This window comes from Clarias gariepinus, chromosome 7, assembly GCF_024256425.1.
Source record: "Clarias gariepinus isolate MV-2021 ecotype Netherlands chromosome 7, CGAR_prim_01v2, whole genome shotgun sequence".
NCBI lineage: Eukaryota > Metazoa > Chordata > Actinopteri > Siluriformes > Clariidae > Clarias > Clarias gariepinus.
The window spans coordinates 11,550,783-11,568,043 of record NC_071106.1 but is presented as its reverse complement, the minus strand read 5'-3'; the positions used below and the strand labels follow the sequence as shown (position 1 = coordinate 11,568,043).

At 41.0% G+C, this 17,261-nt stretch overlaps 1 protein-coding gene across 1 annotated transcript in view; it reads left to right on the top strand.

Moving 5' to 3' along the window:
• Window positions 1-17,261, top strand: part of shank3a (SH3 and multiple ankyrin repeat domains 3a) — a 246,875-nt gene that overhangs the window by 51,292 nt on the left and 178,322 nt on the right. The window contains exon 3 of the mRNA XM_053500203.1: window positions 195-266. Coding sequence (XP_053356178.1) covers window positions 195-266 — 72 coding nt within the window. The remainder of the gene's footprint in view (window positions 1-194; window positions 267-17,261) is intronic.

Here is a 17,261-nt window from a genome sequence, read left to right as displayed (position 1 = left end):
AGGCACTGGGGAGCTGTTTACACACTGATAGGATTATTGTGCCACAATTTCCAGCCCTCTTTACTCACTATGATGGTCAGAGCGCCATGAGTGAGCATGGTCCTCCCGTTCCTCATTCATTCACAGCAAGTAGATTGCCTCTATCAGAAAGTTTAAGATAGAAATAAGATCAAAGCCAGTGTTTTCTTTTACAGTTTCGCTATAAGAGGCGTGTGTACACACAGACCCACCTGGACGACAAGCAGCTGGCTAAACTGCATACTAAGGTAAGACATGAGATTTGCTTTTCTTGGTATTCTAGTCCCGAAGCTTAGAAATTTATCACACCGGGACGTGCATGCTATCTGAAAATACGTGAACTATGAGTTAGGATATAAGGGCGGCTCTGGAGTACAAGGTGTCAGTCTTCTTCTTTTGGTTATTGGTGCGATGGGTTAATTTCTATCGGTACAATTGTTCAAGAAAGAACAAAAGAGAGTTGAATTTTTCCTCATATATGCATTGATTGGCAAATAACGTAAACTAAAAGTAAAAACAAAAAAACAAAAATATCCAAAGAGATTAAATCTGAAACTTATCGAACCTCAAAATGACTCATTACACCATTAAATAAAAATCAATGCAAAAAACTTTCAGCACCACTATTTTCTCTCCTGCTAACTCCCATGATTTTCAATTCCACTTAGTTTTTTATTTTATTATTATTATTTTTTTTTACATTACCTAATGGACTTAGAGTATTTCCCTTGTTTTGCTGTTTTCTCTGAAATAATTGTACTGTAAGCTCCTTATGTCCTCAGGACTTTATTGCTCGCACTTTACTTTCTATTCTCATTTTAAAACCAGCTGATGGGGGTTTATGAATCCAAACAATAATGGAAGCTGTGAGTGGAAACTTTTCAGCACAGAAGAGACTTATAGGCAGTTGGACGGTATTCAGACCGCTTTTCCTTATTTGAATTCCTACATCTTTTAAATTCTGTTAAATTCAGTTTTCAACAGTGACACAGCTTTTAAAATGTATTAAAGCAGATCACAAAAAATACTTTATGTGCATTCTATGATCAGCCATAGCATTAAAATGCAAAACATTATGTCCGGTTTTGTGTAGGTGGTCCCTCAGTACATGGACTCAACCAAAACCTCTGGGGGTGTGCTACTGTATGATGTCTTGTACCTGCGGATTATTTGGGTGATGTGGGTTGTGGTGTGGACCTCCATGACTTGTTTGATCAGATTAGGATTTGGAAAGTTGTCAGCCTTGGGCTCTTTGCTTGCTGGACCGTGTGTGGTGGGTTCTGGTGCACTTGGGTGTCCTGGAACTTTTCTATCAATTACTTATTTGGCCATTTTTGCTGGGTTGCCTTTTCTGTGGGATCATGTCCTACAGGCTGGCCTCTGGTCCTTGTGGACATGGATGAGCCTTGGGTGCTTGGATCCTGTCATCAGTGTAAGGGGTGTTCAATAATGCGAAATAGAAGAGTATTTTTATAAGATGTACTGGATCTTATAAGATTACACTACATGCCCTGCGATGGATTGACACCCTGTCCCGGGTGTACCCCGCCTTGTTCCTTGTGCCCCAAGTCCCCTGGGTTGGGCTCCCGGCCCCTGTGACCTTGTATACAGGATAAAGCGGTAGAGATCATGCGATGACTATATAACACACTACCAGCAAAACTAATTATATCTTCATCATTCGGCTGCTCCCGTTAGGGGTCGCCACAACGGACCATTTGTCTTCATCTAACTCTGTCTACCACATCTTCCCTTGTCACTCCAACCTCCTGCATGTCCTCTGGATACGTCTGCCTCCTCTCGTTCTCTTCTTTCTTTGGTCAACAGTAGCCCAAGACAGTCACTTTTAACCCGAGCCTCGACTGATCTGAAGTTTTAAATTACATTATTTTACAAACACATTTAGACAAGTTAAAGTTAAAATACAAAATTGTCACCTAAAATTTGTAAATATAAAAAAATAAATCATGATACCATGCATTCAGTGCATAAATGAAGCTGTGTTAACTCATTACTCCTATTACTCTCTCTCTCTCTCTCTCTCACACACACACACACACACACATACACACACACACACACATTGTACTGTAGCTTCTACTGACCAGCATTTGGATGCAGTTGGAGAGTAGCCATGTGGCTCCACACACTTCTCCTCACAGAGAAATGATAGACAGAAAGAGAAGGAGAGAAGCAGAGCATGGAGAGCATCTCTCTCTCTCTCTCTCTTCTCATTCGGTCTTGTACCTTTTGCACCAGCTACTACCGCTCTTACCTTGATTCGCTGTGTCTGCTCTACAGAGTGCTCAGAATGCTCATCTGAGAGATTCCTTCACAGGGGCGCCATGCTCATGTCCTTACACTGCTAGGCTCAAACTGAGACAGCTACAGTATGTGTCTCTATTCATTTCACATATCCACGAAAATAGAGATGCAATTGTCATCACCCATCTTCTGATTCGGATGTTTTTCTTAATCTGATTTCGGATGGAGTGGCACCCTGTCCAAGGTTTACTATGCCCCGTGTCCCAAGTCTCCTGGGATAGGCTCCAGGCCCTCCGTGACCCTGAATACAGGATAAAGTGGTCTTGACGATAAGTGAGTGAGCGAGTGAGTGATTTTGTATACTACAGACTACGAAATAACTTTTGTACTTTCTCTAAAGCTGACATGTGTTGTAGTGCTGACAAATTTTCCTTAAAATAAAACACTGTCCCATTGTAATAGACAGCGGTTTGTTTGTTTTTTTGGATTGCATGAAATCCAAATAAAAATGAGGCGACAATTACCAACCAAGTAGGACAATGACTGTCTTGTTCTTACTCCAACACGAGCTAGCTCTATCTTTTCAAACTGCTGCTCATGCATCATTAGAGGCAGGAGGAAAAACACTTTCCAGGTGAATGGATTGGCTAGAGTCACTTGAAGCGAGAGTGCACGTATGCTCCCCTCTGAGAGTACGGTCAATTTGCTCCTTAGACTTCTGGCTACAGATGGCTGTAGCATGATACCAACTCATGATCTCTGGATGATGCAGTAGGCTCAATGCTTTTCTGTCCCATCTATCAGTGCACCCTCTTTTGTATTTCTTGTAGGTTGAAATGGTCTACTTGTGCATGGTGTTCTACTTGTGCAAACAGGATCAAATCTTTTACATTAATGTTTACGGATACAATACAAGTCGTTTTTCTTGTGCTTTCAGCTGCTTGCTTTTTAAGCAAAGACCATCTGCCAAATGATATCCTTTTTTACATCACTCTTTTTAATATTATTACAAATGGCATCTGCTTGTCTACATTTTTTTTCAAAGACCAGCTGTTCAACAGATCATCAGTTTCTTATTCTAAAAGCGTCAAATAAACACTGCCGAAATCATTGTACTAGCATCAAGTACATGCTTTGATCATTTTAGAATTATAGCTGCTGTACACACAGTCAGAAGATCAGAACTGTAACCACTTGGATTCAACTAGGCAAATAGTTAAGAGCCTTCCATTGGATAATTAATGCAGTAATTAATACGGTTCAGCTGAGGTTATTTAACCCCAACTGATGCAGTGAGTACAGTAGCTTCTCATTTCATAAACATTTAAATCAGAAGACACATCCTGTGATCATAACAAAGATGGGTCAAATTATTGAAGGGGTTGCTGAAACTACTAAAATCGGGATAAGAACTGAAAACGCATTATTAAAACCTAGAAGGATGGTGGTGAAGCTTTATCTTTGTGGAAGAAACGTGGATAGGAAAAACATCCTGATATTGCACAATGCGAAGAGACCTCAAGGGATTGGGACTAAATAGCTGTGTCAACCACTTATCAGTAGGGCTAATTGAAAACAAAAAAGGCTTAAATTGGCTAGGGAGTATGAATAATGAACTGTGGAGCATTGGAAGAAAGTAAAGTCGTCTGATGAGTCCAGATTTACTAAGAGCCAGATGAAGTTATGCCCTCATACCGTAATGTCTAGTGCCTACTGTCCAAGCATGTGCAGGAAGTGTTATGATCTGAGGTTGCTACTGTTGGTCAGGTCTGATCTCAGCATTGTTATGTGCCAAAAAGCACATAACAATGCTGTCATCTGACTACCTGAATGTACTGTACTGAATGACCAGGTTTTTTCTACCAATAGATTATTTTTTCCCTGATGGCATGGGGATATTGGAAGATTAAGGACCCAAGGTTTATTCAAGTTGTAAAAGACAGCATGAGACGGAGTCCAGACCTTAAGAATTGAAAATCATTGGAAGTCTTTGGTATGTGCTGGAGAAGAATTTACGCAGTCGTGCGACTCTGCCATCATCAATACAAGATCTCTGAGACAAATTGATGAGACTCTGGACAGAAATAAATGCTATGACATTGCATAAGCCTATTAAAAGGATGCCAAGGCTGTAATCAAAGAAAAAGACAGTCCAGCGCAATATTAGTGTATATTTAGCTGAGCAGGGTATAATCATTTGGCTCATTCATAGAGATAAAATCCATATAAGGAAGTTTATTTGAGCTATAAAATGTGGTATTGTTTAAGATGAGTATATGTTGATGTAGACATTTAGTTTGTCCAATGCTCATTACTTTAAAGCAATAACTTATAAAGCATAATTTATTTGTTTGTTCATTCATTCATATTTTATGCTGCTTATCCTGTACAATGTAGTTGGGGCCTAGATCCTATCCCAGGAGTACACCCTGCACAGAAACACACAATTTGGGAACACCAATTAACCTTATGTGCATGTCTGTGGGAGGAAACCAGAGTACACCGGAGAAAACCCACCATGCATGGAGGGAACATGCAAACTAAGGTTGAAATCGAACCACGACCCTGAAGCTGCAAGGCCACAGTGTTAACCCCCAAGCGGGGACAACATTGGATTATTTTTTGCCCATCCAGAGGCAGAGTAGTGCGTCTTAAAGTGGCCAAAAGAGATGCAGGGAGAGAGTATAAAGGTGGTGAAAAACCACCGATAGGGAGACCAAGATCAGTCATCTCTGATGAGATTAGAGCTTCTGTCCAAGAGAGAAAAAGAGAGAGAGAGGCGGAACTGAGAGTGCAGCCAAATCCGCCAAGCCACTCTCAAAGATGACATCTGTTGATGGCAATTATTCCAGAAAACTCCCAGGTAGGATTTGCCATTCTGCAAGGGTTTGTGACCTAATTGCATTTTACAGTGATACTATAAATTGAGCAAGGCCTCCAGAACGTCTTGTGTGTCTCAATTTTGTATGTATAATCCAATAGGACCATGTGACATTTCACCTCGGTGGTGAGTGGAGATAGAAGGTATACAACCACCTTTCACATGATCAGCCAATGAATGCTGGCGGCCTGGAAATGTCCGTGGAAGATTGCCAGGCAGGGACAAAGCTTTCAAAGAGGTCTTTTTTTTCTCTCAGATGTAGGCAAAAGAGAATATATAAGGTGTCCTACATCAGAACCTGTAGCCCAATCCAAAGGACTGCCTCATAGACATGTGCATGGTTATCTTTGAGTATATTACAGTATGTGTTTTTGTTTGTTTTGATATCATGTTATTTTAAATATATCTTTTAAACATTTAATCATTTTTTCGGTTTTTGTTTTAAGTTTGCGTTGGGGAATTGTAGTACGACTAAATATGTGAAAATATGGCAAAAATGAAGCATATTGAAAAAATAGTGCTGCATTATTAATGGATCCTTATGAAATAATTTATTACATTGCAGACAGCAGTGAAGGGCCATTCTTATTATGTATTGGGAAAAAAATCGTAAAAAATTAACATTATGCATGTTGAATTTTTACATTTACTAAGTGTTCTGTTTTATATCATTCTGTTTGTGTGATCTTTTTAAGTGACACCTTTAGCCAGTGCTCTTGTAGATTGCGTTGATTTAAAGACATGCATAAAATTAAGACAGATTTAAAAATGTAAATAAATAATGTGACTTCAAATAGGTTGAACAAAAATTGCATCAATTTCATTTTTGCACAAAAATCACAAAATCACTAAAATGTGTTTTATAGGGTCATTAATCCAAAACTAGAAAATTAATTATCTGCCTGTCTGCCTGTCTGTCTGTCTCACCTACTACTTGTTCAGTCAGCTTCTCCAGGCGGATCTGTGCATGTGTCATGTCCTGTACCTACAGGGTGTGTTAGAGAGACATGCAATGCAGCTCTCAGACCAAGTAAATGCTTGCTTTTCTTCTGATACGTGCACTGTCTACAAAGTGGGATCTCCAGAAATATGTGTGTGTGTGTGTGTGTGTGTGTGTGTGTGTTGAGTTTCCACTGTATTACCTATATCCAGCTCAGCTCTCACGTCTAATGTCTATCTTTTTTTTTTTTTAATGTCCCTTTTCTCTCTATTTGGCTGAACTGAATCTGTGATTCTCTCGGTTTCTTTTCCTCTCTCGCAGTCCCTGTAGTACAGGATGAGTGATAGCAAATCCATTACTACCAGCCTGTTACCACAGTATGAGTAATCCCATTGACTGCTTGTGAGTGAGCGAGGGAGAGAGAGGAAGAGAGAATGCATGTCATAATAAGAGAATGAGATTTCCTGTGCAAGTTTGTAATAAAGGAGAACTTTTTGTAATAAAGGATAAAAAAAACCTAAAAAGGTAAAGTAAGGACAACTTTTCGTAATAAAAGCCGAGCAAATTTTTTAATTAAAAGGTGAAAAGGGGGGGGGGGGGGTGTCTCCAATTTTCTCTCCAATTTTCTCTCTAATTTAGTTGTGTTCAATTCCTCCCCGTCACTAGGGGGCTCCCACACTAAGGCTACTACTACCACTCAGTTGGGAGGGCCAAAGACTATCACGTGTTTCCTCCAAACCAGGTGATGCCAACTGATCGCATCTTTTATAACTGCTCGTTCACGCAAGCTACAGTCACAGAAACTCTGGGTGGATCTGCAGACACTAAAATGTATCTGGTTTGGGTGTGGTTTGTTGTTGCTTATTTGGTTTACAGAATTGTCCTTTTAGTAGCAGCTCAAACAATTTCTTTTTTTTTTCTTTCCCGATTTTCTCCCTAATTTAGTCCTGTCCAATTCCTCCCCGTCAATAGGGGGCTCCCACATTAAGGCTACTACTACCTTTCAGCCGGGACTATTACATGTTTCCTCCGAACCACGTGACGCCAGCCGGCCGCATCTTTTCAAACTGCTTACTCACGCACCGTTAGGGGGGGGAGTAACACACTCGGAGGAAAGCGTTGCTACTCCTTCCACCTGCGCGAGCTCACAGACGCCCCTGATTGGCTGTAGAGCCGTGGTTAATGTGGGAGCACTAAGTACCTCTCATCCCTCCTCTCTGAGAGAGCTCGGCCAATCAGCTCTCTCTAGACCTCCGGCTGCGAAAGGTTACAGCATCGCCTGGGGATCTCCGGATGATAGGGGTTAATAGATCTGCATAGTCTTGCAGAACTTCTTTTCCTTTTCTTTTTTGTTTTAAACACATGCAAGAATAGCAAGAAAAAAGGAAACCCTGCAGTACTATACAGTAGCCTATATATGAGTGCATACTGTATAAATTAAGACATTGCAATATAAGATGAAAGAAGTATGAATATCCTTTAAGCTTGTCAGCAAATAGTGCTACTAAATCAGTGCATTGAGCTAATCCCCAAAATATTCTACATTTCTTTTATTATTATGATTATTATTATGATTATTATTATGATTATTATGATTATTATTATTTTGGTTGGCCGGTTTTCCCAGATTTAGATATAGCCTTTCTGTTTCCCAGATACAGTCTCTCCCATTAAGGTAACAACTACAGCACCAATCGGTAGGAGAGAAAACTCGCACATGCTCTTCTAAGACCTGACACCAACCGATGCATCTTTTGCACCCGCTGCTCATGCAATGGGGAATGGCATGACACGCTAAATCCCTATCAGCACCTTTTATATGTGTGAGCACACAGACGCTGGGGACTTCAATCTGTGCCTGGCTGGTGGTGTTAATTATCACCCAAATAAAGATGGGGTTCCCTGTAGGGCTGAAACGATTCCTCGAGTAAATCGAGTAATCTGATTTTAAAAAATGATCAAGGCAAAATCTTCTGCCTCGAAGCTTCGTTTAATTCATTTAAAAAGCTTGCGTTATGTTTTTGCGCAATTATTTGTTGACAGCGCTTTTGACACAGCACACTTCCGGATGCAAGACGCCAGTAAACACCAACGAAGATGAAGCGCTTACGTCGCCCACAAAGTGGAAGGAGACCCATACAGTTAGCTGTGTATTGATTTGAGGGAGCGTTCTGTTGAGGGCTGCAAAATGGAAAGGAACGTTAAAAATATCAGTGAGCCAAGAGATGAAGAAAGCAAATGAAAATGAAAGAAATTGTCAGTAAAGGCTTATTTTATGCCTGAGATGTAGATTTTGAAACTTTTAGTTCTGAAAGTTTAGTTGCACACCAATTTTTTATCCTTAAAGTCATTTGAAATGCTTTTTTTTTTTTTTTTAGTTTTTGCACACACACGCACATTCTATGGGCAATTTGAAAACACCAATTAATCAAATCTGCATGTCTTTGGACTGTAGGAGAAAACCGGAGTACCTGAAGGAAACCCACCAAGCATGAGGAGAACATGCAAACCCCACGCACACAGACCCAATGTTGAATTGAGTTGAATGTAAAGGAGCTTATTATGAATGCAACAAAAAAAAAAAAAAATTCCGTACCACTGCATTACCAGTAAACGCTTAAACTGTTAACAGATGACGGGTTGATCATTTTAATCCCAGGCCTCTATCATTAAACATTTGGTAACCTCAATAAAGTGGGCCTCATATAAAATAAAAGACAGCGATTTCTTGTTATAAATGTAAATATTTTTTTTTTAACAATAAATGTTTGTGTACATTACAGACAGACATTTTTTTTTTTTTTTACTAGTGTAAGTATGCGTCATTGATGGGAAAAAAGGTAAAAGGTTGTTTCAGGCTGAAGCCCACATTTATGTCTGTCTGTCTGTCTGTACAGCAGAACTCTCTGTCTAACTAATGAATAATAGAAATAATATTTTGTAAGGTTGAGTTTCTAAAGTTAGTTGAATTTCTAAAGTTATACCCCTTGAGCGCTGTTATTTCAACAGTGAAAAGATTAACTAAAGTATTTAGTTTAGATTTTCTTATTATTATCTATTGGTGCAGGTCGCCTTGCACCACCAGGTCCTGGGTTCGATTCCTGCGTCGGAGCTAGTGTATATCCGGTTTCTTCCCACAGTCCAAAGACATGCAGATTAGTCTAATTGGCGTTCCCAAATTGCTCGGAGTATGTGAATAAGTGTGTATGTGTGCCCTTTAATAGATTGGCACCCTATCCAGGGTGAACCCTACAGTAGATTGCACCCTAAGTCTCCTGGGATAGGCTCCCGTATATAGACGTTGAGTGAGAGTGAGTGGTTTCAGGTGCTCTGATGTATGAGATGTTAAGGTATATCACTGAAAAACCAAGTTGTGACCAATGTCCAGACAAAACTTTTAACTTTCTTTTTTTTTTTTTTTTGTATAGATATCTTATATAAGAATCCTTTTTAAATCAAATTATTCAGAAGGACTTTTTTTGGTCATTCTGTTATAAGTGACGGAGCGATCCTGTTGAGTAGAATGCGCTGATTGTGCCGACATGAACAAAGTGTCCTGTTAGGCTGAATGCATTTCGGATGCCAGCGCTGCGTGATGGTCAAGGCAAGGTGTTGCTTAGGGATCCTAGGGGATTTAAGTCGCTAAAGCGTGAAGAAAGATGCTTTTTAAATTCAATGTATAACCGTTTTCCCAAAGAAATAATGTTTTTCCAGTATATAAAACAAGACGGTAGCTGATGAATGGCCATTTCCAGTGGCAGAATAAATCAGCCAGCGTGTTTTGGCTGCGGGCGACAGCGCCGTGGACATGTGCAGGGAAACGAATGACAAAATAAAAGTGGCCCAGTGTTATGCTCTGCTAGTGCTAGATCCACTCTGTGTTGTATCATTTATATCTGAAACCAGTTCCTATGTTATCAGGAGTGTGTGTGCTTCTGTGTGTGTGTGTGTTGTATGGGCTCTTTTTTAATGTGTATATTTTCCTTAGGGAAGATGGCACTTACCGTTACATTTTGCTGTGTTTATGCAGTGGCCCATGCAAGAATATATGTGTGTGAAAGAAAGAGAGATAAAAAAAAGCAGCCAGGCAGAGATGCACCTTTTTTTTTTTTTTGTCCTTTAGATCAATTGTGGTTTAATGGGGAGCTGCTTTAAACAGTTGCAGGAGCAATCTGATTCAGTCACTGTGTGTAGTGCACTGCAGGTGTGTGTATATATGTGTATGTGTGTGTGTGTGTGTGTGCCAGTCCCACTAGTTCACCACTGCTCAGCAACACTGAAGCACATTGTCATGCATGCTGCCCCCGAGGAAGAGAATGAATGAAGGAGTGTAGATTTTTGTCAGCCCTGGGCAGTCCATACAGCCACTCCCTCTCTCCGTTTCTCTCCATCACCGAGTGCTAACACAAGCCTTTCTCTCCTCCCTCTTTCTCTCTCTCTCTCTCTCTCGCTTTCTGTTACTGCATCCTAAAGCAGCCACTTTCTCTTGCTCGGGGTGCACGGCAGAGCCCGGGATTCCACAGAGACGAGAAGTCAGAGAGAGGGAGGAAGAGGTGGAATAGATGGGAGGGGGGGGGCGGGTAGGAGAGGAGGCATGTGGAGGATGAGTGTGAGCTGAGATGAGATGGGGGGAGCACTCGGACGGAAAAACGGCAGAGAGTGGAAGGACAGAAAAGAGCATAAGGACAGCAAGAAGTCCAAAATCAACAGTAAGGTATCCACTCTCTCTCTCTCTCTCTCTCTGATTTCTCTCTTCTTTCTCCCTCTCTCTTCTTTCCCTGTCTGCTGTCTCTCTAATGTATGCATGTGTATATTCATTGCACCACATTTCCACCAGAACTCTTTCTCAAATTCCACCATACTAGTGTAGTGGAAGATGTTCTCTCTCTCTTTATATCTGTCCCTCTTTCTCGCTCTCTCTCTCTCTCTCTCTCACACACACACACACACAGACTCTCTTTCACAATGCTTTCTTTCTCACCTCCCATGACACCTCTCGTAACACTTTCTCCGTCTCGCTGTCCATAGAGCCCCCCGTCTTGTTGTTTGGATCGCATGCTGAGCTGAAGCATTAATTCTTGTTACCAGTCCGGCACCATGTGGCAGTGTGAGAGGGAATTGCCACTCCAGGAAAAAAAAAAAAAAAAAAAAAGTTTCTTCATGCTGCATTCTCATATTACTGCTGCTGCTCTTTTTTTTCACCCAGTCTTCAATTTAATAGATTTATTCTCTCAGTAATAAGTACATAAATCTGTTTATGTATGTGTGTGTGGGTTTGCATGTGTGTATGTGTAGGGCTAGCAGGAAATGTGTTTAATGGATTGATGCAGCATAATGGTGTGTGTGTGTGTGCGTGTGTGTGTTAGTGGGCCTGCTGTGTTAAACCTGATGAAGCTCAGCCTGATCTGACATCCACATACAGTAGACTGCCGCTTAATGGATATGCTCTGGCATAAAGAACACTCAAGTGAACTTTAACCTTATCTCCATCCACTGCATCTCTACCACATACTGTAATGTATATCATATCATTTAATGTCGGTACAGTACTGTGCGAAACTCTTCGAAGACATCCTGTAAGACATTCCTTCATATAAATAAATTCAGTTAAATGATGTAAAATGTGGCACAGTGGATAATGGTTAGCACTGTCGTTTGGCACCTCCAGGGGTGGGGATCGATTCCCATCTCGGGTCTCGTGTGTGCATGGAGTTTAAATGCTCTCATAGTGCTTGGGGATACTCCTTCCACGTTTTTCCTTCCACAGGACATGCAGATTAGGCTAATTAACATTCCTTAATTGCTCGGTGTGTATTAATGTGTGTGCCCTAAGTGGATCGACACCACGTGTCATGCCCAGAGCCCAAAGTCTCCTGGGACACCCTAAGGGCCCCCCAAGCAACCCTGAACTGGATAAGCAGTATGGGAGAGGAATGAATAAATGATAAAGATTACATTGAAGAAATAGGAACAAATGCTTAACTGCAAACAGACCGAAGATACAATTAAAAAATTGGTTGTTTTTGTAACAACCTCAGCAGCGACCTCATTTCCCCTCTCGTCTGTATCAACCACTCAGCATTCAACATCAGCAGTATACTAATCATCGGTCTGATCATCTGATCATCTGTCATCGTCTGCGCCTGTTTCTCAAATCAAATTCAAATTTTATTTGTCACATACACAGTCATACACAGTACAATATGCAGTGAAATGCTTATATTCTCACTGGTTCATGTTAAAGTTTCAAACAAAAACATACCTCTGAAACTGCTCAAGTACAGGGACTGAACAAAAAAAGGGAGCCAAAAAGTTGGTAAAAAATTAAAGCCAAAAATGTCCTTGAGAACTATTCCTCAAAACTGAGTTAAAAATACAAGAAAGTCTGTTTCTATAGAAGCAAAATGTTGAATATCAGGGCAGTTAAAAGGAAGGAGGTGAATTCAAAAGGTACAGCAGCTGTTACAATGTTAAAAATATATATAAATATATAAGATTTCTGTTCTTTTACACTAAAGTGCAGTAAAAGTCATTCCTTTGGATAAAAAAAATATCCTAAGGACATTGGTACCACAAACATATTTCAAGTATTTGGTGGTAGAGTGCCTTATAGCTCCCGAGTTTGAACTTGAACTCGATTTGTGTGTAGTTTCACATTTTAAGGGGTTCCTCTGGGTTCTCTGGTTTCCTCCAACCCCTCAAAAACATTGCAGGGAGTGGCCCTACATTGCCTCTAGTTATGAGTCTGTCTTAATTGTGCCTAGTAATGAACTAGAGTCCCTACCTGTGTGTGTGACCTGGCATAGACTACAGTACGTTCCCACTCTGCCCAAGATTTTAAGCCTTTGCCTTTGCATGTCTTAGGACTGTGGGAAGAAAAACCGGAGAATTTGATACAGTAGCAAGCTGACAATGCTAACCACTAAGCCACCATCTTTTTAGGATATGACTATATAATCAAGGAAAGACTTTATATTTACTTTACATATGGTTTGGGATGCTTAAATATGTCTGGCAGATGATCTTAGTTTCTCTTGCCCTCAGAAGGTTCTGCATGCAGACGGTAGAGCCTTCAGTGGGGCGTTGAGTGTTAAACGCTGTTGTGTTGTGTAAATAAGTCAAACACTTCAGTGGCCTGTATTTGCTGGGACGGCCACTCCTGGGAAGATTGTCAGCTGTCTCGAAGGGTTGCTGTTTGTAAACAATCATTTTCAAATTGTTTGGAGATGGCCTTATAACCCTTCCCAGATTGATGGGCTTGTCTGAGGTCTTAACAGATGGTGTCTTTTGGTTTTTTCTTGGCACGATGTAGACGCTGACTTGAGTGCTCCAGAACATCAAACTGCCAAAGGTTCTTATTTAATAGAGTAAATAGTCACACTTGCTGATGATGAATTAATTCTGTGCAGTTCATTAGTGACACCTGGCTACTAATTACTGGGCTAATGACAGTGGAAAGGTGTACTTATTCTTCCCATGTAGTTAGTTAGTTACAGTAGTTTTGTGGGAAATGATTATATTTTACAATCTGGTATGTATATAGATGATGAGGAACACCTAAGGGGACCTAAGCGGACTAAAGGCCAGCATTTCAAGACTTTTCCTACAGAGATTACAACAATAATAATAATAATAATAATAATAATAATAATAATAAATGATATAACTAAAGTAGGGTAAACAATTTTTCCAAGACTGAATGCTAACAAATGGTATTCAATCAAGTTTTTCATTTTTTATTTTAAACTTTATATTAATATTAATAATAATAATAATAATAATAATAATAATAATAATAATTGTATTGTTGTTATTGATGTTATTCTAAAAACATTTTTAACATATGTTAATATGTTAAGATGTTTTCTTTTCCTTTTACCAATCAAGAATCAATCAGAGATATTTCCTGCCAATTAAAATGGCATATTCCTTTGCATATAGTTCCATTATTGCTTTATTTGGGGTTGATATAAAAACAAAGCAGGTGATTTAATGGTCATCACTGTCGCCTTGCACCTCTTCGCTCGAGGATTCTATCCCTGTCTCTGGACTGTGTGCATGGAGTTTGCATGTTCTCCCTGTGCTTGGTGGGTTTTCTACAGGTACTCATGTTTCCTCCCACAGTCCTAAGACATACAGAGCCTCCAGACCAGTGCTGCCCTGTAAAAGACAGGCGGTGTGTACAGTACTTAGCTGACAACAACTGTAGTGCAGATGTCATATTACAATTTGTCAGTAGTTCATCTTCTCTTTGCCAATTCTAATTTATAACCGCTATTAATTATTAATTGTTGTTTGTTGTCCTGTCACTGTGATCATACAGCAGAAATCACTCAGAGAGGACATTCATTCATATTTGCATACCTTCTGGAATGCTCGGCAGCGAGTATAAGCCAGAGGAGGAATGCAAAGGGCCAGTTCATTCATTTAAATACATTTTTTATTAAGAACACACCTGGGCTAAGTGAGGCTGCCAGACAGATTTTGAAGATACATTCAGTGGTAAGCATGCACCATGATATATTGTACTTTTTACTGTTCTAATACAGTACGACATATGTACTTTGATTCACATTTTGCTTTGGTGAATTGGTCAGGGCCTTTTTTTTATTTTTTTTATTATCCAGTCTATACACAACATGGGGGCGCAATCCAGTGTCTTCTTGTGCCAGTCCCAAGTCTGGATAAATGCAGAGGGTTGTGTCAGGAAGGGCATCCGACGTAAAACATTTGCCAAATCAATGATGCGAATCAAGAATATAATTCCCATACCGGATCGGTCGTGGCCCGGGTTAACAACGACCGCCACTGGTGCTGTTGACCTACAGGGTGCTGGTGGAAATTGGGCTACTGTTGGTCGAAGAAGGAGAGGAGGAAGGCGTGTTTGTAAGCAGAGAGAGAAGAGGAAAGGCAAGAGTTTAGGAGTGATAGTAGGGACTTTGAATGTGGGGACCATGACAGGGAAGGGAAGAGAGTTAGTTGATATGATGCAGAGAAGAAAGGTGGATATACTGTGTGTACAGGAGACCAGGTGGAAAGGTAGCAAGGCTAGAAGCTTAGGATCAGGGTTCAAATTGTTTTACCATGGTGTGGATAGGAAAAGAAATGGAGTAGGAGTTATCCTAAAAGAGGAGTTTGTAAGGAATGTTCTAGAGGTGAAGAGAGTATCAGATAGGGTGATGAGTCTGAAGCTGGAAATTGAAGGGATAATGTTCAATGTTGTTAGTGGTTATGCCCCACAGGTAGGATGTGAGTTAAAAGAGAAGGAGAAATTCTGGAGTGAGTTAGATGAAGTTATGCAGAGCATCCCCAGAGGTGAAAGAGTGGTGATTGGTGCAGACTTCAATGGACATGTTGGTGAAGGGAACAGAGGTGATGAAAATGTGATGGGCAGGTTTGGTCTTCAGGACAGGAATGTAGAAGGACAGATGGTGGTGGACTTTGCAAAGAGGATGGAAATGGCAGTAGTAAATACTTTCTTCCAGAAGAGGCAGGAACATAGGGTGACATATAAGAGTGGAGGCAGAAGCACTCAGGTCGACTACATCTTGTGTCGACGTTGTAACCTGAAAGAGATCAGTGACTGCAAAGTGTTGGTAGGGGAGAGTGTAGCCAGACAACACAGAATGGTGGTGTGTAAAATAACCCTGGTGGTGAGAAAGGTGAAGAGGACAAAGGCAGAGCAGAGGACAAAGTGGTGGAAGCTGAGAAAGGAAGAATGTTGTGAAGTCTTTAGGGAGGAGTTAAGACAGGCTATGGGTGGTCAGGAGGTGCTTTCAGTTGACTGGACAACTACAGCCAATGTGATCAGGGAGACAGGTAGGAGGGTACTTGGTGTATCATCAGGTAAGGGGAAAGTGGACAAGGAGACTTGGTGGTGGAATGAGGAAGTCCAGGGGTATATACAGGGAAAGAGGCTAGCTAAGAAGAAGTGGGACACTGAGAGGACTGAAGAGAGTAGACAGGAGTACAGGGAGATGCAGAGTAAGGTGAAGGTAGAGGTGGCAAAGGCCAAACAAAGAGCATATGAGGACTTGTATGCTAGGCTAGACAGTAAGGAGGGAGAGGGGGATCTGTACAGGTTGACAAGGCAGAGAGATAGAGATGGGAAGGATGTGCAGCAGGTTAGAGTGATTAAAGATAGAGATGGAAATGTACTGACAGATGCCAGGAGGGTGATGGGAAGATGGAAGGAGTACTTTAAGGAGTTAATGAATGAGGAAAACGAAAGAGAACAAAGAGTAGAAGAGGTGACTGTTGTGGAACAGGAAGTAGCAAATATTGGTAGAAGTGAGGTGAGAAGGGCGTTGAAGAGGATGAAGAGTGGAAAGGCTGTTGGTCCTGATGACATACCTGTGGAGGTATGGAAGTGCTTAGAAGAGGTGGCAGTAGAGTTTTTGACAAGTTTGTTTAACAAGATCTTGGAGAGTGAGAGGATTCCAGAGGAATGGAGGAGAAGTGTATTGGTGCCAATTTTTAAGAACAAGGGAGATGTGCAGAGCTGTGGCAATTATAGAGGTATAAAGCTAATGAGCCAGACAATGAAGCTGTGGGAAAGAGTAGTGGAAGCTAGGTTAAGGGCAGAGGTGAGCATTTGTGAGCAGCAATATGGTTTTATGCCTAGAAAGAGTACATCAGATGCAGTATTTGCTTTGAGGATGCTGGCGGAGAACTACAGAGAAGGTAACAGGGAGTTGCATTGTGTCTTTTTAGATTTAGAGAAAGCGTATGACAGGGTGCCAAGAGAGGAGCTGTGGTATTGTATGAGGAAGTCTGGAGTGGCAGAGAAGTATGTTAGAGTGGTGCAGGACATGTATGAGAGCTGTAAGACAGTGGTAAGATGTGCTGTAGGTGTGACAGAAGAGTTTAAGGTGGAGGTGGGTCTGCATCAAGGATCGGCTCTAAGCCCCTTTTTGTTTGCTCTGGTGATGGACAGGATGACAGATGAGGTAAGACAGGAGTCCCCATGGACTATGATGTTTGCAGATGACATTGTGCTTTGTAGCGAGAGCAGGGAACAGGTGGAGGAAAATTTGGATAGGTGGAGGTATGCTCTGGAAAGCAGAGGAATGAAGGTTAGCCACAGCAAGACAGAATACATGTGTGTAAATGAGAGGGACCCAGGAGGATCGGTGAGGCTACAGGGAGCAGAGGTAA